Raw genomic sequence first — 21,796 nt, 5'->3', positions numbered from 1 at the left:
GAGGTCCAAGACTTGGTTCCTGTTCCTAAGGAGTCCACTCACCAGCTGGGTGTGCAAGATTAACACACATGATTCAGCACCAAATAATATAAGAAAATACAGAATCCCATACTCTGAGGAGGTACAGACTGGGGGTGAGGGGAGAAGGAGGGGTTCAAAGCAATCTTTAGAAGAGAGGGAGAGGGAGGAGGGTAAAGGATCACAGAAGGGTTTGGCACAGTCTGAGTTCGGAGAGAAATTCAGGTGGAATTAGGAAAAAAGGTGCGGGGCAATGGATTCACCTGAAAGGTTACAGGTGAGGTTCAGGAATCTGCACTTAAGCATCTCTAAGGGATTCCACAGTTGGAAAGACATGGATCTACAGGGTTAGTCCAAACCCTCACTTATGCAGCCTTTCCACTCATCTTCCACTTTGTTTTTCTTTTTTTTTTTTTAGATTTTTATTTATTTATTTGAGAGAGAGAGAGCATGAGCAGATGGGAGGGGCAGAAGGAGAAGCAGACTCTCCACTAAGCAGGGAGCATGATGCGGGGCTCAATCCCAGGACCCTGGGATCATGACCCAAGCCAAAGGAAGAGGCTTAACCGACTAAGGTGCCCCTCATCTTCCACTTTCAAATCCCAGCCCACCCCACCTCCCACTGTCCCCATCACTGTCCCCATCCCTATTCCAGTGGTTGGCAAGCTTTCTCTGCAAATGGCCAGATCATAAATCTTTCAGGCTTTGTCACACTACTCAGCTCTGCCATTATAGTAAGAAAGCAGCCACAGACGATATATAAATGAATGGATATGGCTATATTCCAATAAACTTTATTTACCAAAAAAAAAAAAAACCCAAAAAACAAACCAAAAAAAACAACTTTGTTTACAAAAACAGGCATCACACTGGTGAATGAATAAGCAAAATATGGTATAGCCATCCAATGGAATACTATTCAGGAATGAAATAACTAAGACATGCTACCATATGGCTGAATCTCAAAATGCATTATGTTAAGTGAAAGAAGCCAGTCATAGAAGTCACATACACTGTATGAGTCCATCTAAAGAAAATGTCCAAAATAGGCAAATCTATCAAGAAATAAAGTCGACTGGTGGTTGTCTAGGACCACAGGCAATGGGGAGTGACTGCTAGTGGGTAGAAAGTTTCTTTCTGGAGTGCTGAAATGTAAACTTTATGGTATGTAAATTATGTACATACAAAATAGGCAGCGGGCAGAATTTGGCCCAAAGGCCATAGTTTTGCACTCCTTGAACTGTACACCCCAGCCACACCATGTACATGGAGGAACTTTCCTCTACATGTGGTTTCTGCTTTTCCCTCTGTGTATACTGAGGCCTCTCTCCTCCTCTACCCGGAAACTTCTACTTGACTTTCAAGCCCTTTATTAAATGCTCTCTCTTCTGGGAATCCTTCCCTCACCTGCAGATAGAATTACCACTCCCTCTTTTGGGCTCCTGCAAAATTTTGTTAATTTTAGAACAAATAATGGTCATATTATTTGTCACACTGCACTAAATTTATTTGCCCTCAATCCTCAGTAAGTGCTGAAGACATAAACACAAGTAAGAATGTAGCAGGATGTCTACCTAGCACGCAATGTAGGTCTTCAGTGAGTAACACTGAATGCGTCCGTAAATGAGTGGATTATGAGATACTATGTAGAGAAAATTGTTTTAAGAAGTGATCCACAAGCTAGACTGAAACAATCAGTCCCAGGAAACTGGTTTAAAAAGCTGCAGGGTGAGTGGAGAAGAACACAGAAATTCAAGAGACATTTCAGAGGAAACGTCGATAAAACTTGGTGATTGACCAATACAGGATTTGAAAGGGATGGGTAGATCCAAGAGGGTTCAAAAGTCTCAAGAGAGGTGGTAGCAGTGGCATGGGTGGGACAGGGACGTTGGGCTGATAACCAGCACTGGGGGAAGGAGAAAACCGGCTTACATTCAGTTTTAGAGCTAATAGAAAGAGCTAGCATTTGATTGTTTACTGTGTGCCAGGCACACTTGGCAGCCCTATGTGCCATACGGACACCTCTCAGTCCTCAGTAAACTCTCTCAGAACTGCTACTATCATCTTCATTTCACAGATGAGGAAAGGGGCTTAGAGAATGAAGTAACTCCCCCAGAGGCACATGCTCGGCAAGTGACTGAGCTTAACACCACAAGGACCCTTACTGATAGCTACTCCTCCACAGCACGTCTCAGGCACCTGGGAGCTTGAGGTAAGACCTGAGGGGCAGGGTTCTGGAGAACCCTGACTGGAGCTCTACTGCAGAAGCCTGGAGAGAGCGTTGGGAGTCTTCCACAGGGAGGTGACAACTCAAATCCCGAAAACAGACAAGCTGTCTCAGGGACAAGAGAGAGGGGGAAACAAAGGCCAAAGACTACACTCCAGGTAGGAAAGCCTGAGAAGGAACAAAGAGCTGGGAAAGAATCAGAAAAACAGATGGAAAAGTAGAAGGAGAACCAGCCTAAGGTATCATCCTGAAGCCCAGAAGGAGATGCCAGAAAAGGGAGGACAGAAAAAGGAGCTGAGGAGGAACAAAGTGGGGAAAGATGCTATGGGAGAAAGAGCTCTGCCATAGGAATCAGGGTCCCCGGGTTCCAGTCCAGCACTGGCACCAACTTCTTGTTTGACAGCGAATAAGTCGTCACTTCACTCCCTGGCCCTGGTCTCCTCTGTCAGGTAGTTAAAACTGGATTGTCTCCAGTCCTAGCACCCCAGTAGTTGGTCAGAAGGGCATCATCAGAGAGAAGCTCAGGAGAAGAGAAGTCAGGTTGCAGGGAGGAAAGAAGGGAGAGGCAGGACACACAGATGTTCACTCATTCAAGAAGTTGGAGAGGCAAGGATAAGAGAAATACAATGGTGTGGAGAGATGATCAGCAGGGCCAAGTTCACGCATGGCCTCTTCACTGTGGAAGAAAGAAAAGTAAAATAATTAAACACGCTAATTTTCACAGAGATATTCAGAGAACGCAGTGGGGAAACGACCGAAAGTGATATAAGAAACATTTTTGCAGAATGTGAGTATTTAAATCAGAGATATTAGCAGTAAATTTCTTTTTATTCTCAAACAAAATGTCAACAGAGCAGATAAGCAATGAAAACAAGAGAGTACAAGTTGGAGATTTGGATACTCTGCACACACAAGCTGGGCATTTGCCCAATCAGCACATCTGGGTCTCAGATTTGTAGACCTGCTCCTTACTTTGGTCTACTGCTTTTTAAAATGCTCTCCAAAATGTCCTTCAAGCAAAAAGTCACATTTTCAAATGTGGAGGGTGCCCCTGTTAAAACATTTTCTAACAACATTTTTAGGAAATTATAATTTTTTAGCAGTCAAGGAGTTACCATGGCAACAACAGCATGGGTCAGGGCTGTAGCCCTAACCTCCATAAAGACAAACACCACACTGCCTAGAAAACTCTGCTGCTGAACAAATTTTAGAGGGGGTCAAGGTAGTCTCTTCTCCAGACTGGGGAAGAGGCAACAATAAGAGAGGCTTTTTCAATCTGTCACCTCCCAGCCAGCAAAGAATACAACCTGGCATTACCTCATGCCAAAATGGCAGAGTCCAATCAGGCTCCATCCCTCTGGTGGGGCAAGGAGCAGTGCTTTCTAAGGGCAATTTTACAGCATCTGGACATTACTGTGATAAATGACAGGGTTTAAGTGACGTGGCCACTCAGCATCTTGGTAGGAATGTTGTAACTTCTTTGCTTAGTTTGTGTCCTCATCTGTCTGCTAAGCCCTGATGTTTACTATTATCGCTCTGATTTCTGCTTTCACTTTTTCTAGAATTCCCAAACCGGGTTTTTGGAGAGTTCTTACTTGAGAGTTGGCTGTAGTTTCTCATTCAACATCTTGCCCCAACATGTCAGAAACCATCCTTGACTAGTGTGGCCAGTTCTAAACTGGCCTGCATCGTCCTCTGTTGAGCCAGCAGCCAGGTCTAGTCGCCATGCTGTCCCCAACCCTGCTCGTCTATCCAGTCCTGGCCTAGCACCTGCATTCTGCCCAGTGGGGTGTCATCACTTAAACTGCACTGAGTGTCTTTGTTCGAGGGAAGGGGCAGCTCCCTTCAAATGATGTGACTGGCCTATTTATTTAGGGTCTCCAATCCTACGTGAGAATCAGATTCAGTTGTCTTTCAAGTTAATGAAATAACTTCCACAGCAAACACTCAAATGAATTGAGAAATGTGACACTTGTCATCAGTTTAACTTTCTGATCCATCTGCTGTAGTTCTGCAACAAAATGGTCAGTTCAGAGGCACTCTTACCTAAAAGGCTGGAGTGATTTCCAAACAACCTCCATTTAAACAAACACCAGGCAGCGTGGATTTGTTTAGGAACGAAATTTCACCAATATAAGTGTGTGTGTGAGAGCAGTTTACTCTGACACTTGCTAAGCATATACTACATGTAAGATCTGAAACATTAATAGCCTTGAGTTTATTTGGATTTTTTCTGCACATACACAGGACTAGCATTAGAAAGTCACTTGTGAATAACTGCAGTGGGAAAAATGCCCCAGACAGAGAAGGAATGTAGCCAGTGTGCCACAGTTCAGTGTGCACTGGATACTTCTGCTCTCACCTAGGTAGTCTCCAAAAAGCCAGTCTTGAAATTCCGTATCAGTTCTTTTAGTGGTGATGAGTAAAGTTAAGACACCAGCCCATTCCCCCAACCCCCTCACTGTTCTGTCTATATTTTAGTAACTAAGGGGGAAGAGAGAAGTTGTCCACCTACTAATATTGTGGAAACAGAGGGAAGACTGTGTAGAGGTAGTTAAGTAGGTAGGTAGTAGCGATCTCCAAAATGTTTAATCCCTGAACTTCCAGATACCTCCAAGTAAGCAAAAAAGATGTCAATTCAGATATCAAATCCCACATACTAAAATGCCCGTGTGTTCATTCGTCCCTTGATGTGTTCGTTCTCCCTTATCACATGGTTCAAGCAAGTTTGGTTACAACAAGTCATGGATAGCAAGCAGAGAACAAGTGGGTTACTTGTGTGAAGGCAGCTGAAAGCCTTATGGGGGGGAGGGGAGGAAACAATGGACTATGAAGGGCAGATGGGAGGTGGCATTTAGTGTGGCCATTAACAGCCACAGAAAGTACAAGGGCTCCTCAGCTCCCTGCATTTTATAATTACTAACACTTGATGTGATAATCTTCTAAAGGAGGAAGGAAAAAGGACAGCAAGAGACCAACCTTAATACTGCCCCCAAAGCCACAAGGGAGGGAATGAAAAGGGACTGGGAGCACTGGAATGAGCTATCACAAGCCTATGCAGGAAACCCAAAGCCTCAGTGGGAGACCAGGGGGCTCACCTAACAGGCGGAGCCAAACAAGACTGATGAGCAGGTCTCGTGGCCCAGAACAGGGCAAGAGCTAACGGTAGAAGGGAAGTGGACTGGAAATGCAGGGACAGCTTGGACCGTAGAGTCCAAAAGAGCCAGCATCCACTGCCTCCCTAAGCCTCGTAACCAAGTAACTTTGTGGGTAAGGGAATTGTCAAGAGGCAAGCAGAAGAGTTAGCATTTCAGGTAGATGTGTGAACTTCCTTCTCGTTCTCCCAACTGTGGTTTTTCCTGCCCTCAAAAGAAGCAGGAAAGGAACAACTGTATTCCACAGTCCTCGAGAAGGTACAAAGTAAAAGTGACTTGGAGCCACATGTGTGATTAACCACACATCCCATTTGGCCCTGCCTGCCAAGAAGCGTGGATCCAAATTTCATCGTCAGTCGTACCAACCACATTAACCCATACAGCTCACAACTGTGCTTTTCTTTTTTCTTTGTCCTCATTCTGCAGTTCTGCTTATACTGTTGAGATGTCTTGCTTTAGAATGAGGCAGAGAATAAGCAAATACATGGAAGTAGGAAGGGCTCTGAATTAGTAAACCTGGTCCCTTTCCCATGACAATGGAGCCTTCCAGAACTTTCCTCCATACAGCCAGTTACTGGCACATCCATTAACAGTTGCTGCTTTAATGTCAGGACAAATACATAAATTTAAACACCATGTCCTTTTTATGCACGTAGGTAATGCTGACTAGGGGCTTACCCGCAGCAGCTTTTCCTTGTAAACAGGCAATTAGATAAGTCGGAAATAGAAAAGACACATCACCACATAAAAGCAGGTCGCAATAAAAATTAGATAGGAAACAAAACTGTTGCCATTCCAGCAACTAATGAAAGTATGTTACAGTAAACAAACCTCTGGTGGTGCTATAACTCCTCTCAGGAATCAGGAAACACCCTGAAGGCCCAAACTCTGATGGGGGGTGGGGGTGCATTTTACTTTGAAGTCAAAGAGCAAGAGGAGCTGGTTTTTACAGGATGAAAATGATGACACCAGTGCCTGCCTGCTTATTCTAAAAGACAAAACTGATCTCTCGGGGCTGTTTACTGTCTTCTGCCCTTCTCTGTCGCCAGAGAGTCTTTTTCAAGTTTCCTGTTCACTTCCAGGCCTGTTGTTTCCAAAACCAATGATTACAAATGAGAGGTGTGGTCTCAGATGAAAAATACAATTATAGGTCTCTATGTTGTCCTGAGGAGACCCAGCGGGGAGGCCAATGGCAAAACGGTGCTTTGCTACATAAGGCTTTGTATACATTACTGTAACAAGCGAGTTTCTGATCCAAATTCTCTGCTGGCCTATAAAATTGTTTATCGAACTTAAGCGCAACTGTTTCCCCAAATCTTGTCAACCTGCTGTGGTTATTACTTCCAGGTGTAGGATCTGTCACCTCCTCCGCACAGGAAAAGCAGCAGCCTCTCCTCAGCTTTAGAACCTTAAGACTCCTGAGAGGTAGGAATTTAGCAAAATGTTAAAGAAGGGTTGATTTACAATAGATCTTACTGCTGATCCTGCACCAATAACAAGCTGGGGGAAAGAGGGTTGATTTAGTAATTCCCTCCCATTTAAGGAGGACATGGTGAAAAACAACTACCTTGGTCACCAGAGTCAAAGTCAATTATACCTGGGAGCCAATATGGCATTCTTTTTGCTAATTTGTAAGCAATTACCTCATTTCATTTTGAAAAATATTTGCCTTTAATATTCAGTAGAGGCATACAGAAAGGCTACCTCTGGTCCTCCCACTATCACCCCCAAAACAGATCAGCTGTGATTTTTAGCACAGACCATGTCATAGCATATCTACAAAAACCAAGTTATCCACTGAGAACAGTAGAAAAAGCAGGTTGGAAGACGAAGCAATCTTGGTTTAAAAAAAAAGTGAATACAGACAAGATAAACTTTACTGGCTAATTTAGAATACTAGCAGGTTGTATTACTGTCTTTTAAACAGCTTTACTGGGGTGCCTGGGTGGCTCAGTCAGTTAAGCGTCTGCCTTCAGCTCAGGTCATGATCCCAGGGTCCTGAGATCGAGCCCCTCATCAGGCTCCCTGCTCAGCGAGGAGCCTGCTTCTCCCTCTCCCACTGCTTCCCCTGCTTGTACTCTCTCGCTCTCTGTCAAATAAATAAATAAAATCTTTTTAAAAAATAAAAAAAAACAGCTTTACTGAGATAAAATTCACATACCATAAAATCCACCCATTTAAAATGCAATCCAGTGGTTTTTAATATATTCACATTTATCAATGGTGTTTAGCATATTCATATTCAATGGGGGGACCATCACCACAATTTAATTTTAGAATATTTCTGTCCCTCCCAAAGAAACCTCGTACTCATTAGCAGTCAACCCCCACTTCTCTCTTTTGCCCTTCAGCCCTAAGCAACCGCTAACTTGCTTTTTATCTCTATAAATCTGTCTTTTCTGGACATTTCATACAAATGGATTCATATAATATGTGGCCTTTTGTTTTCCGCCTTCTTTGTCTTCTGTCACTTAGCATCATGTCTTCGAGGTTCCTCCAGGGAGCAGCATGCGTCAGTATTTCATTCCTTCTTATTGCTGAGTAATATTTCACTATGTGGACAGACCACATTTTATTTACCCATTCATCAGTAGATGGACATTCAGGTTGTTTCCACTTTTTAACTAATATGAGTAACGCTGCCATGAGCATCCATGGACAAGTTTTTGTGTGGACATAGGTTATCACTTCTCTTGGGTATACAGTTAGGAAAGTGGAATTGCTGGGTCACGTAGTTCAAATGATTTTAAAAACTGCATGGCTGCACAGTCATTCATGAAGAAGGTGAGAGAGATTTAATATTTCTCCACCCCCATCTTACCATCCATAAACAATCTCTCTTTGCTTCTCTTTTCATTCTCTCGTGGCCCAACTGCTCGTGTTATCCTCTACACTCACTCTCTATACATAAAATAGTCCAAGGTCTACTATATGAGGGCAGCTCAGAGCCAGATGGAATTTCCAAAGATCACATATCCCAACATCTTGTTTTCAAACAGGATTGAACTACAACCATCTAATTCTTAGAAAGTCCCCAAAGAAAGAAAGAATGCAACTGCCCTCAGGTGCCCAGTCTCGGAAATATCTTCAAATCACTAACCCCAAATCATACCTATACTATATGAATACTGAAGAAAGAGAAAAATGTTTAGGTTTTTAAGCAAATTTTAGAGCCTATCCCCTCTAGGCCCTATCTCTTTACTCCCTCACTGAACATACCATGTCCCCAGATGCCGGCTAGTTTGATGTATCCTCTGGACTGCGTGAATGTTTTAATCTAACACCGAAATGCAAGTGTGGGAGAACTCAGTGGTCATTCCTAGAGGTATTTTTCGTTTGCTTTGATAGTCTTATTTGAATCTACTGTCACAGTCAACAACAGTAACGCACAATTTAACATCCAGAATGTCTGCTGTTGCTGCTTCTGTAATAGCTCGAACTTTTCTTTTCCTTCTTAGTTCCTCCGAGAAAGCACATATAAAATGAGTAATTATTGCTGCTAAAGAATTGCTGGAGTCAGCAACGCTTCATAGGAACTGCATTTCCTCCTCCTCCTTTCCCTCCCACCACAAAGTCTCCCCCATACTTTAAGAATTAAAGACATGTTACCAGGATAAAGAAATCTGCCCTGAAAGAGGCATTGCTGCAACCATGGCAAGCAACCAAAAGTATTAACAATAATTTCCAATGGAGCTGAAAAGGTTAGATGATTTGTCTTCGAAACGAGCCAACTCTGCACACTTTCACGAGATTAAAATCAGTTTGCTTTTCCTTCTGGACACCTCACCTCTCCTACTCCTACTCCCCCCAAAAGGCAGAGTAGTTAAGGCACATAAACAAACAGTTCTGGAAATTAACTTCCCTGACCAGAAGAAAACTCAAAGATAAATTCCATTTGGCACTAGTTTTCCTACACTTCGCTGTGATCAGGATTTATTGTGGTTTCTCTCTCCCTGGAAAGGGAATACCTGATTGATAACATTTCTGAGACACAGAAGCTTAAAAATAGAAAGAATGACAACTGCGTGTAATGTTAAAAGAAGTATGATGACCGTTACCCACAATCTAGGTCATTTCTGAGCCACAGGAAAGAGAAGGCCACTTTTCTCTTACTGTGATGACCTTGTGAAAGTGAGTTATTTCTGCACCTGTCTGTCACCTGTAAAATGAGGATAATAACAGGACTTCGTGGGGTAAGTGTATGAATGCTTCAAAGAGTGCTGAGGACAGGTGAAATACCAAGGCACTATGAGCTTGGCTCATCACCATCACCACCACCTAGACCATCGCTATCTTCGAGAAGCTGCCCAGATGGCATAAGGAGCTAACCTCCAGGGCTTTTCAGGCAAGTACAAAGTACTGCCCTCTTTACTCGAATGTTTCCCATTTCCATCGACTCATCCTGCAGGAGCAACAGGTTCATAAGACAAAGCAAAGAAAGAAGAAAGGTCACAGGAGAGGATGAGAAAGATCTTTTACAATTACAGAAAAATGGCACCTATTTTGTTTTTTCACAGCCATGTTTCAAAGATGAAATCCTTAAGAACATTCTTTCCAATATGGGAAGTCAGGAAAGTTACGAAGCTGAAAAATCTCTCTAGAAAGAAGTCCTAGAGTTGCCTGGTCCAGAGAGCAATCTGTTATATGAAATCCTTCTCTTGAGTGTACAGTATGTCCCCCTCCCCACTTACATAACATGAGCATCCTTGTTAAACTCAGGATGGAAAAAAAAAAAAGGCCTCTTTTTTCAGAGAAGTGTCTTTACAAGCTCAGAGGGGCAGTAAGCAGAAAGCTGGCACCTGCGCCTACCTCTTTCTGGGGCTGGCCGAGCCCCGGGTCAGCAGCACGGAGGTTCAGGACGTGCACCTCTTGCGGCAGCCCCGTTGTCCCTCTGCTGGCACACCCGGACAAGACGGTGAAGCTCTCCATCAAGGCCTGCACTGGATGGGAGGCGTTGACGGGCGACAACTCACACTGGGTACTGGGCTCCGGACCTGCGGAGGGAAGCACAAACACAGACCCCTCAGAAACAGCAATGAATTATGCTACAGTTAAATTAATTATCCTAGATGATCAAGCCACTGCCAATCCACCAGAGGAACCTCTCCAGGTAAGTTGTTTCCAGAACTCAATGGCAAAAAAGCTTAGCCTATTCTAAAACCCCAATCTCTAAATTCCTTTTAGATGATTTTGATATGTACTTAATTATTTAAATTCCCTTTTAGACACACAAGTCCACAAATGTATTCCTCCGGATGGAGGAAACCTCCCGTTTCACATCTGTGTTCAATTCTTTCATCCTCTCTTAGAAGAAAACCAGAAATAAACGGAATAAATTGCCTAAAGCCCAATCATAGTATGCATAAATAATATTTAACAACTAAAATTGCACCAAAAAAGTATAAGATACAGTTCCTTACCTTTAACCACCCCCCCCCCTTCTTAGAGAGAGCAAAACAAACTTAAGAACAATACAAAACAAGATATAACGAGCAGGGGCAATTGGGGCCAGAGTTGTATAGCAAAGTTGGGGCCAGAGATCAGAAAACAATCCTCCCAAGAAAGGGAGAAGCATATGAGTAGAGCCTCAAATAGAAAAAGTAGAACCCTGATCACTCTTGGCTCCTGCTTCCTCATTCTGCCTTTCTCTAATAATCAGAACTTAAATCCTAACATCCATTCCTGCCCATCTCTACCTCCTATGGTCCTCATCGCCTCTGTCTCTAGACAACTGTCTCTAGTCTTCCTAAAAGGAGACTCTGGTGTCCAGCACTCCAAGCCACCTTCCATGCAAGCACCGTCCACCTCACCCAGGGTGCTCAATGGGATGGTCACTCCCAATGCGAACGCCTGCCCCTCCCATCTCTGCCGGCATGTCCTGTCCCTTAAGGACTGCTGGCCTGTGAATAGAGCCCAAGCTCCCTAACCAGGCACACAAGGTCTTTCTTGATCAGCCCCTTCCTCTCTCTCCAGCCTCACCCCACCTCACTCCAGCAACCCCAACTGCCTTCTCCAAAGATACCATGATGTGTCTTCACTCCACGTCTTTATTCAAGCTTGTTTCCTTTACCCAAATTCCTCTTCCACTCTAACTCTGCCCCACAACAAACACCCCAAGCCAAGAGAGGTACTCTTCCTCCAACCTCACATAATTTCTCCACCCATCTCTGCAATTTCTACACTGTAACCACCAGTGTATATCCATCTGTCTCTGCTAGTCCAGTGTGACCTCCCGGGCGGTGGGTTACTCATCTTTGTATCCTCAGCACCCATCACAGCACCTGGCGTGTACGAGATGCCCAAAAAATATTTGTGAAATGAATCACTGAGCTTTAAAATAAATTGTTCCCTCCCTGATTGGTGATTAGGGCACCATTCTGGGGACTTGGATTTGGCTGTAGGGAGCGAATAGGGGAAATAGATTGCTACAATGATATGAGGTACAACCCCACTTGGGCCTCATTGCACACTGGCTGGATAGATAGAGAGGGACATCCAAGAAGAAGGAGGAACCGCGATACGCCTCTGCAAGTTTGGTGTTGTCTCCATTTGATACCTGGGGAGACTGGGACTTGAACATACAGCGTCCTCTAAACCACAGCCTTCCAAATGGAACCCAATGAAAGACCTGAACACACTCCAATTAGTTCTTCCTGACTTCTACATATTAAAAGTACTCTCCAGGACCATAGGCCCAGTGTAAAATGCAAATGCAGTTCAGAACCAGGCAATCCTGCACCCCCACTGCTAGACTATAAGCAGACACCCTGCCTGGTGTGCCAAGTCTATTTCAGAACTCACGGAAATTATCGAGGCTGATAAAAGTTATCTGGTCTGAAATGAAGTATGTACCTTCTCAAATAATCACTACTGCTCTCTGTGCTGCCGAACTGTGCCCAGCTGCTTTCTGAGAAACAGAGGTGGTGAAGGAAGATGTCACAGTGGCAGAAGGCAGGAGGTACTGGACATCTGATTCCTCAAGTCCCCGGGTACGGCAAACAGGATGAGCAGGTGCTCCCCCACTGTTTCCCCTCTGGCCTCCCCAACCGCAGTGGGACGCCTGCTGTATTTCATACCCCACAGCCCCGGAGTCTCCTACTCCTACTCAACTCTGGGGAACTGGTTTCACACCTTCCTGCCACAGATGTGCCATTATCACAAATTAAGCGCAAATAAAAATGCTTTTCAGGGTGGGGGGATGGGTGAAGTAGGTGATGGGGATTAAGGAGTGTACTTGTCATGAGCGCCTGGTGATGCATGGAAGGGCTGAATCACGATACTGTACACCTGAAACGAATACTACAGTGCATGTTAACTAACTGGAATTTAAATAGAAACCTAAAAAGGGGCACCTGGCTGGCTCAGTCAGTAGAGCATCTGACTCTTGATCTTGGGGTCGTGAGTTTGGTTGGTTTTTTTTTTTTTTAAGATTTTTATTTATTTATTGAGAGAGAGAGAGAGAGAGAGAGCAAGCACAAGACAGAGCATGAGTGGGAGGAGGGGTAGAGAAAGAAGGAGAAACAGATACCCTGCTGAGGATCCTGGGATCATGACCTGAGCCAAAGGCAGACAGTTAACTGACTAAACCACCCAGTCACCCCTGGGGTTATGAGTTTGAGCCCCATGCTGGGTGTAGAGATTACACAAAAAATTAAAAAAAAAAAAAACTTTTCACCTCCATTTTTGTATGCATGTGCAAAGCTCCACCTGGCCTGTGGTTCCACCCAGAACATATCTGCAATCTGCTTGACTTGCCCTCCTCCTTGCAACACCACCATTACCCATCAGGATCTTTCTTAAATCACCACACTGCTCATCTCCACACTGGGGTTAGAGCAAAAACTCACTGGCAACAAATCAGAGGATAAGGTATTTCCCAAAGTGGGAGGGAACCAGAGAGGGGACACCCCCAGCACTGAGGACTAGCAATCCTCACCTTAGAACCTATGGTTTCTGTCCTGCCAGAGTCCAGGGCAAGGCAAATCCCACTTAATGGGCTACAGTTCCAGCTATGTGTTATACGAATCAGCCCAAGGTCAAAGAAAAAAGAAAGCAATGCACAGGGCACACTCTGATCAAGTGATTGGATAACTGCACTTTAGAGAGACCCACTGGGGTCAATGTTTAAACACACTCCATATAGAGTATCTCTGACCCTCAGACACACCAGAGTAGTAGTTTTTGAGGTTCCTTAATGAATTTTTTGCCACCAAGTTTAAAAAAAAAAAAAGCTACAAAATATGATTAAGCTATCCTTAAAGCCAAGAAAGCAAGAAAGAAAAGAGGAGCGCCTGGGTGGCTCAGTCGTTAAGCGTCTGCCTTCGGCTCGGGTCATGGTCCAGGGTCCTGAGATCGAGCCCCGCATCAGGCTCCCTGCTCATTTGGAAGCCAGCTTCTCCCTCTCCCACCACCCCCCACCCCCCGCTTGTATTCCCTCTCTCGCTGTGTCTCTGTCAAATAAATAAATAAAATCTGAAAAAAAAAAAAGAAAAGAAATTAGGAATTATCCACCCTTATCCTCCAAAGGTATATAAGAAATGGTGCCTTCAACAATTCAACATACAATGTCACTCTGGTGTAGTAAAAAATTAAAACAAACTGCTCCTATTTATTAAGTGCTCACTATAGGCTAGGCAGTGCTAGGTCTATACAACCTTGGACACCATTATAAGGAAGTGGTATTATCCCTATTTTAAAGAAAAGGAAAATAAGTTCAAGGCACTTAAGTAAGTGCTTTAAGGTTGCCCAGTCACCCAAGGACTGAGACTGACACCTATCTCCGGGGCTCACATCTCTGTATGGTGAAATTTTCATAAAAACATATTGGACATTTAAGGAAGAAATTATACCAATTCTCTACAATCTCTCTCAGAAAACAGGAGCAGAGGAAATACCTCCTAACTCATTGTATGAGGTCAGCATTACCCTAACACCAAAACCAGACAAAGATATTGCAAGAAAACTATAGACCGGTATCTCTCATGAACACAGATGTAAAAATCCTCAACAAAATAATAGCAAATTGAATCCAACAATGTAAAAAAGAACTATACACTGCAACCAAGTAGATTTATCCCAGATACATAACATCTGAAAATCAATTGATGTAATCCATCTCATCAACTGGCTGAAGAAGAAAAATCAGAAGAAAAAAGTCACATGCTCATATCAACAGATGCAGAAAAAGCGTGTGACAAAATCTAACAGTCATTCTTGATAAAAACTCTGAGCAAACTAAGGACAGGAACTTCCTCAACTGGATAAAGAGCATGTAAAAAAAAAAAAAAAGCCAACAACAACCCTATAGCTAACATCATACTTAATGGTGAGAAACTAGAAGCTTTCTCATTAACATCAGGAATAAGGCAAGGATGTCCCCTCTTACCACTCCTTGTCAACACTGTACTGGAAGTCCTAGCTAATGTGTAGCTAGGTATGGCCATGTGACCAAATTCTGGTTAGTAAGCTATAGCCAGAGGTGATACATGTAATTTCTAGGAGGTTTCTTATGAAGGAAAGGAGCTATGTTCTTCTGTCCTTTCCTCCTTCCTGTTAACTGGAATACAGATGTGCTGGGTAGGGCCAGAGCAGACATCCTGGGCCATAAAATGGAAACAACATGCTGACTGGGACAAAGCAGTAAGACAGAAGTTGCCTGGGTCCTTGATGAACATGGAGCCACTGGATCAGCTCTGGACTGCTTCTTTTTATATGGAACACGTGTAACTTTTATTCAAGCCAATATTATTTTGGGTTTTCTGACACTTGTAGCTTAATCTACCTTTATTTTACTTCATCAAAAATGCCAACCTTCTTCGCACCAGAGACTTCACATACAAGGTGTCCTCCAGGAAGACTTTCCCATCATTCCTGTTCCTTTCCCCTGCCTTGGTGTGGCAAATTCCTACTCATTCTTCAGATCTCTCAAGAAAGCTCCTCTTACTTCTCTTACATTAGACATACACTTTTTAATACTCTCATGGTACTCTTCATTTCTCTTCATTGCACTTCATGCGGTTATACTTATATAATTATTTGTGCAATGATTTGTTTATGTCTACATACACCCAAAGACTGCAAACACCACAGAAGAATGGAACCCTATCATTCTGTTTATTGCTGTATCTCTCATCCCAGCATAATGTCGAGCACCCAGTATACACTCAAATATTAGTGAGGGAAGGGGAGGGAGAGCAAAGGGAAAGAACCACGAGATGCTCAATGCTCAAAGGATTTCATACAAATAGGAGACTCTATCCCAGAGTTCTTCCTTTCACTCTTTACCCAGTAGCCAAAACTTCAATCTTGTATTAAAGGGGGGAAAAAAATATCAATCATGAGATGAGGGAGGTGGCATTTTGAGTTGCTAAGAATCAAGTCCCAGTGGGGGCTTCCCCACCCTCAAATGTCACAGCAGGCAGGAACCACAAACTTGTTTTTGTCCTCGCCTCCCAAACCCTCGGCTGGCAAGGCCCTTCCCTTCAGGTGGCACACGACTTCCCTCTGCCATCAGCAAGCCCCCAGCCTCCTGCCTCCTCTGCGTCAGGCCCAGGCCTTGCCGACCCCCTCCTGAAGCCACAGCCTGCCTCTATGTACTGGCCTCCCGGCCCTCCCCACTGGCCTCCGAGCGGTTTCAACTGCAGGCTGTTCACGCAATGCCAGAGCCACATCCAGTGAGCAAAGCTTCCACCTGGGAGGAGTGTGACCCACCGCCAGGCTCTACCACACAAGCCTAAGCTAGCAAGGCGGCCACCACAGGGCCCAGATGCAGCACCTCATCTCCGCAGAGGCTTGGAAACCAGGAAAACATGTTCCGAAACCCTGTCTGACTCATCTGCTCACTTCTGTGGTGAACTGTGAGCTCTGGAGCTGCCCGTGTAGGCTCTCACTGACAGCCTCCGAAGGCTGGGAGTTTCTCTTGTGGCCACCACTGGAAACCCACAGCACATCCTTCCCTGAGCAATCCCTTCCCCACAGTCGAGAGGCGAGTGAGCAGCGTGCTCTGTGATGATGCTATGCAGCATAGCAGAAGTTACTTGACCACAGGAAGGCTCAATCCGGGCACAAACGATAGGGAAAGAAACGCCAGCTGAAGGCAACAGTGCCATAAACACACACTCGTGTTCACCTGGCACCGTTCTTCACAATTAAAAGGCATTTTACCAAAAAAAAAAGGGGGGGCATTTTACAGATACTTTATCTGAAGCCTCACAGAAACTCTGTAACGTGGATAGAACAGATATTATTTCCACTGTAAGTAAAACGCTGCAGCCACAGAGCTGGGTGCCTATCTCGATAAAGTGCTTCTTGACAGTAACACACAGGTTCACCTCCAGAGACATTTCTCACTGTTGCGTCCCCACCTGGATACTTCTGTTTATCCTAAGCATCTAGTACATGCCCTGTCCAGGATTCTTTGGGGGTAATTCCCAAAGTCTAACATTCCCTTGGTCGGAAAGCGTGAGCTGAGTTTATCCTTCTCTGCTGGCTACACAAGCAATTTGATCTCCCCCAAATCCTGCTGGGCATTGTGTTTTGTTTGCATGTCCTCTTTCCTACCCTGAAGTCAGACTCTGTTTTTCCTTCTCAGTATACCCTCCTCAGCCACCAGGATGCACCCATGGCCCCTATTCGCCTGCAAGATGCTACTTCTATTGACTAAAAACATTGACCTGAAGATAGCACAGATTTGAGTCAACCCTGCGGTGAGAAACTCTCCAGGTGGCCCAGACCAAGTGGCCTCCTTCACAAAGCAAGGCCCACTGTTCAGCAGCTGGGCCACCTGGGGCAACACTGTGGAGCATCTGGTGACACCCTAGGCCTCCACCTCCTGTGAGGAGCCAGGGTTTAATTCTTCACGAGTATGGTTATCATGCACCTTCTCTGGGCCACACACTGTGCACATATTGTTTCTAATCCTCATAACACTGCTGTAAAGACAGGTTAAAAACCCCATTTTAAAGTGGTGGAAACTGGGACTCCTAGAGGCTACGTTACTTGCCAGAGGTCACCACCAGTAGGGGGCAGGGTGGGATTCGAACCTGGTCTCCTAGACGCCAGGTCTGAGCTCTCCCGGGGGTAAGTCACCGAGGGCTTCCACCGTGCCTTTTCCCGGCCTTCACCTCAGGGCTTCATGAACAAACAGACTTACCGGTCAAACATACACATTAACTCCTGTTTGATAAACTGCTTGGTTCACACTCGCAACCTTTTGGGTGATTTAAAAGGCTTCATAAACTCAATGAGAAAGCACAAGCTCATTTCTCATTTTACCAAATGTCATCTTCCTCTTTTTCACTCATGTTTGCTTATCTGAACACATGGGAAATGTTCCTACGATCTGGCTATCACATCAATGTCTAAATTCCCCGTTCCACTTAAAGAAAAAAATGCAAATGGACTCACCCTTTCATTATGTCCTTTAGCTACAACACAGCATTCCGATCTGTTAGAGAACCCCCACATCCACACTGGCTGCAGGCCAGCCCTAAGGCTTGAGAGAATGCAGACGAAGCATCTGGGAACAGATGCATTTGCTGAACACACTTTAAATTTAATCTGTCCCCAAAGAAATTAATATCACACCTTACGCAAGGAGTAAAATATTGGGGCTGGGGGACTGACTGTTTGGGGGAAGGAACAATAAGTAATTTTCACATTTAATAAATGTGATCCTTAAGCATTTTAAATACCAATGCATACCAAGTTGACATAAACATCTGGTACCTATTGCACATAATTTCCAGCACACAGATTCCCCATATCACCCAGGGTACTAATGAGGAGCGTGTGTTCAGCTGCAATAAAAGTGGTAGAGATGCAGAGGGAATCGAGGGGTAACATTATAGCCTGGGACCAAGACACTGCAGTGGGGAGATTTTATTCCAACAACACCATTGGCTAATAAGGGTTTCTGTTATTGTCCCACGGGGAATTCTGCAATGCTGTCAGCTGTGAAGAGGGACAAACTCCCACAGATTGTACGCCCGGGCACTGCAGGATCTATTCTGCCCCTGAGCTGAAAATTCCTTCTACCCCCACGGGATGCAAGAATCTGTAGGAAAGGGCACCCAAGATGATTTCTCAGCCAATAGTACAGCCTGGCTCTAAGTGAGCGTCATGGAAGGGAATGTGACAAACGCCAGGATATGATGCAAAAGCAAAGCTCCAGGAAAGAACACCTGGAAGGCCTGAGCTGAAGAGTGCCTGCAGCATACACAACATATGCTGGTGTTGATACCGTCTCCAATTACAACACTGTGGAGATACAGCCCCTTGGGGATGGAACTGTGGAACTCATCACCATTAAAATCCAAAGGGGGCCCTTCTACCAAAGTCCCACCTAGATTTTTCAACAATAAAACTTGGTTTAAGGCAAAAGCTTATCCCTGGTAGGAAAGAGACAAGCAGAAGAGTTTCTAGTATTCTAAAACCTGTAATGCGTGTTTCTCAGGGAAAAAAACAGCCAGATTTTTCTACAGCACAACTCCTTAGACATGTCTTATCATAGTTTCATCCTCCAAGTGAATACCTAAATCCAGACCTTCCTCTTGACAAACCAACCCTCTTCCAAGAAGTCAACTGCCAACTTGTTGGGCCAAAAGCCAATGCATATTTGTATATTGTTGTGTTCAAATCATGGTGCAACCATACTGAAGAATTTCCTGTGTTCAAGTTATGTTTTTAAAAGTTCAGAAAGAAACAATAGGAGGGCATCTTTAAGAATTTAAATTCTCAAAGTGTTGGGAAGTGCCAGGTTATAAAGGGCACTCACTCTTCCATCTAAGCAAGATATCACACACAACCAAGAGTATCAGAGGGGACTCATGCTGCTCTCTGAGGAAGTGGGGTTTTCTCGTGTTTTTTATAATCTGAAGAGAACAGGCAGCAGAGGAAGTATGTCCCAGAAGTCACCACTAGGCACAGCAAGAGAAGAGTCCTGTATCAGGTGGTTACCGGAGGAGCACGGGACCAGGAAATATGACAGCCACCATTTTAAATCCAGATCTGCCACTTACTGGTTGCTTAACCTTGTCCTTAAGCTTCCCATAATCTCTTTCTCTCTTACTTTATGAGAAGCTCATAGATCATGAGACACTCTACATGCCAATGCTTTACAAATTTCAAGTACTATTAGAGACATAAAGTCCCCTGAGGGGAAGAGAAATAAATGAATGAAAAAATTTTCTCCGTTGAAAAAAATGTTTTCTTTATGAGTTTTTAGAGTGATTAATAAAATATCTATGATAAGATGTTCTTATACTACTTCCTAGCCACTACTCCCCAAAAATTATTTCTAGGGATTGCAATGGAAAGATTTAAAATAAAACTATGTGCAATATTAGAGTAAAAATTCCTGTTCTCTGAGCAAATTCTAGAAGTACAATTCCCAAAGGTGAGAAGAGTCCATGTTTCTGCCTCCAGGGAATTTCCAAAATCCAGAGAGTAATCTGGCATCATCTTGGCTGACTTTCTTCTTGTTTACTTTCAATCTAGAAGATGAAAAGATGTTCCTCTTCTGACGAGATCTAAAGGAAGCTAGGAATAAAGGGGACACTGGCTCCCCTTCAGTATTCATTTATGGGGAGATCAGAATTTATGGATAGAAATTATGGGATGTTATTGCCATAACAAATGGCTCAGCACTGAGACCAAGAACAAATCTGAAGATTGGAAGGATGGAAGAAAATGGAATCTGTTTTCTCTTGTGTGAGGCTGAGAAAGTCTACTTCTCTATTTAAAAAAAACATACTTAATTGATCTGGATTCAAAATATTAAACACAATTTAGTCATGTAACCAATAAAAATTATAATTTGATTCCTACCAATGCAGTACTTTCTGACAAAGTGAGACTCGCAGCGCTAGAAAGCTGCCCCGCATTAACCCTGAGGGAGGACATTCACCAAACCCGTTCATCAGTCAGACCTCAGCTTAAACCTAAGAGAGTCGCTAACCTGATTTTCTTTTTACCTCTAGCAAACTGATTATCTGATGATAAAGAAAGAAAAAGATGGGAGGAAACAGAGGTAAGGATGTGCAAAGAAACACAGAGGTACAACATGCTACTGTGAGCATTCTCTGGGACTGGTGAGCCCTCAGTTAGGGCTGGGGTTCAGGGTCTGGGTAAGTGGCAAGACAAGAAGCTGTAAGTGGGGGTATGGTCAGGAAGGATGGAAGGAGAAATCCACAACTGCTGGAGTTGAATCAAAGCCTGTAACCACTAGTCCTGATTATAGATAGGACACAAGAGATTAAAAAGAAAAATCTACCAACTTTTGTTCTGGCCATGTAAAATAATACTAATTACAGCCATGTGTACAAACTGGGCCACGAACTAAATAAAATACACTGACTTTAAGGATTTTATATATAATCAAGGCATTCAACAATTGGTTGTTAAAGGCATGAAGGAAATGTTTAACATGAATGCCAAATGATCAAGCATCAATGTATACATCAAACTCAATTACAATAATAAACCATATTCCTTCCTCTTCAAGCTAGGCAGCTCACTGCTCAAGTGTTTCTGTTAAGAGGGAAACAGAGCTGACGGTTTGTAGAGAAATCTATGAACAACTGGTGTGCTGTTACTTCTTTCACCGTGAAGTGAAAAGGTTCAGGAGAATCTATGGAGCTGGTGTTTCCAGAGTCTGCAACAGTTATGGGTCAATCAAGTGGCACCATTGGTAAGACCGCTAGGTGCAGACCAGGGAAGAGGAGGGTGGTGCCCAGCTAAGTAGCCCTGGCTCAGAGCCACATTTTCCTGATTAAATTAACAGACTCCATAAACCTGTTATACCTATTATACTTTTCCTTTATAGCCAATATCAGTTTTTAGTTATAAATCTATTTGGGCATTTGTCTGTGTGCCATTCATTAATTTGGGCATATGTCTTATGTCTTCTACTTAGCTGGAAACCACATGAGGGCAAGGACCATGCATGTTTCTTGTGCTTATCCTCTATCTATGCTGGAGCCTGGCACGGTGCCTGGCATGTGGCAGGTGCACACAAATACTTGTTGGGTGAAGAATTCCTCAAACAACCAAAACCCTAATTCTCTACAGACCATGAAGCCAACTGTCCCAGGTTTATATCTCAGCCCTGCCACACTTTAGCTTTGTAACCTGGGGCAGTTACTTAACCACTCCACGTCTTTGATTCTTCATCTACACATTGGGGATAATCACAGTATCTGCCCCATAAGACAGTTAAGTCTTAGGATTAACTCATTTTTATTACCATATGACTATGATTATTATTACCATCTCTCCAGCTATGGCACGTGTCCTAAAAAAAAAAAAAACTTTTAAATCTATCTCAACCTCCTTTTGCATTAGGAATCACAGAATATTAGAGCTTACAGGAAACTGGGTTCCATGTAGATCAGTGTCC

At 43.8% G+C, this 21,796-nt stretch overlaps 1 protein-coding gene across 7 annotated transcripts in view; it reads right to left on the bottom strand.

Annotated features, from left to right (window-relative positions):
* The window catches only part of TGFBR3 (transforming growth factor beta receptor 3), a 197,995-nt gene that overhangs the window by 105,203 nt on the left and 70,996 nt on the right, over nt 1–21,796 (bottom strand). For 6 of the 7 annotated variants that reach the window (XM_078072769.1, XM_078072770.1, XM_078072771.1 and 3 more), the window contains one exon: nt 10,210–10,394. In XM_078072769.1, coding sequence (XP_077928895.1) covers nt 10,210–10,394 — 185 coding nt within the window. Of the gene's footprint in view, nt 1–10,209; nt 10,395–21,796 lie in introns of those variants that run through there. The other variant, XM_078072773.1, reaches the window with a different exon arrangement.

Source organism: Halichoerus grypus, chromosome 5 (genome assembly GCF_964656455.1).
Source record: "Halichoerus grypus chromosome 5, mHalGry1.hap1.1, whole genome shotgun sequence".
Lineage (NCBI taxonomy): Eukaryota > Metazoa > Chordata > Mammalia > Carnivora > Phocidae > Halichoerus > Halichoerus grypus.
The sequence above is the reverse complement of the archived record's forward strand: the minus strand, read 5'-3'. Positions and strand labels throughout refer to the sequence as shown.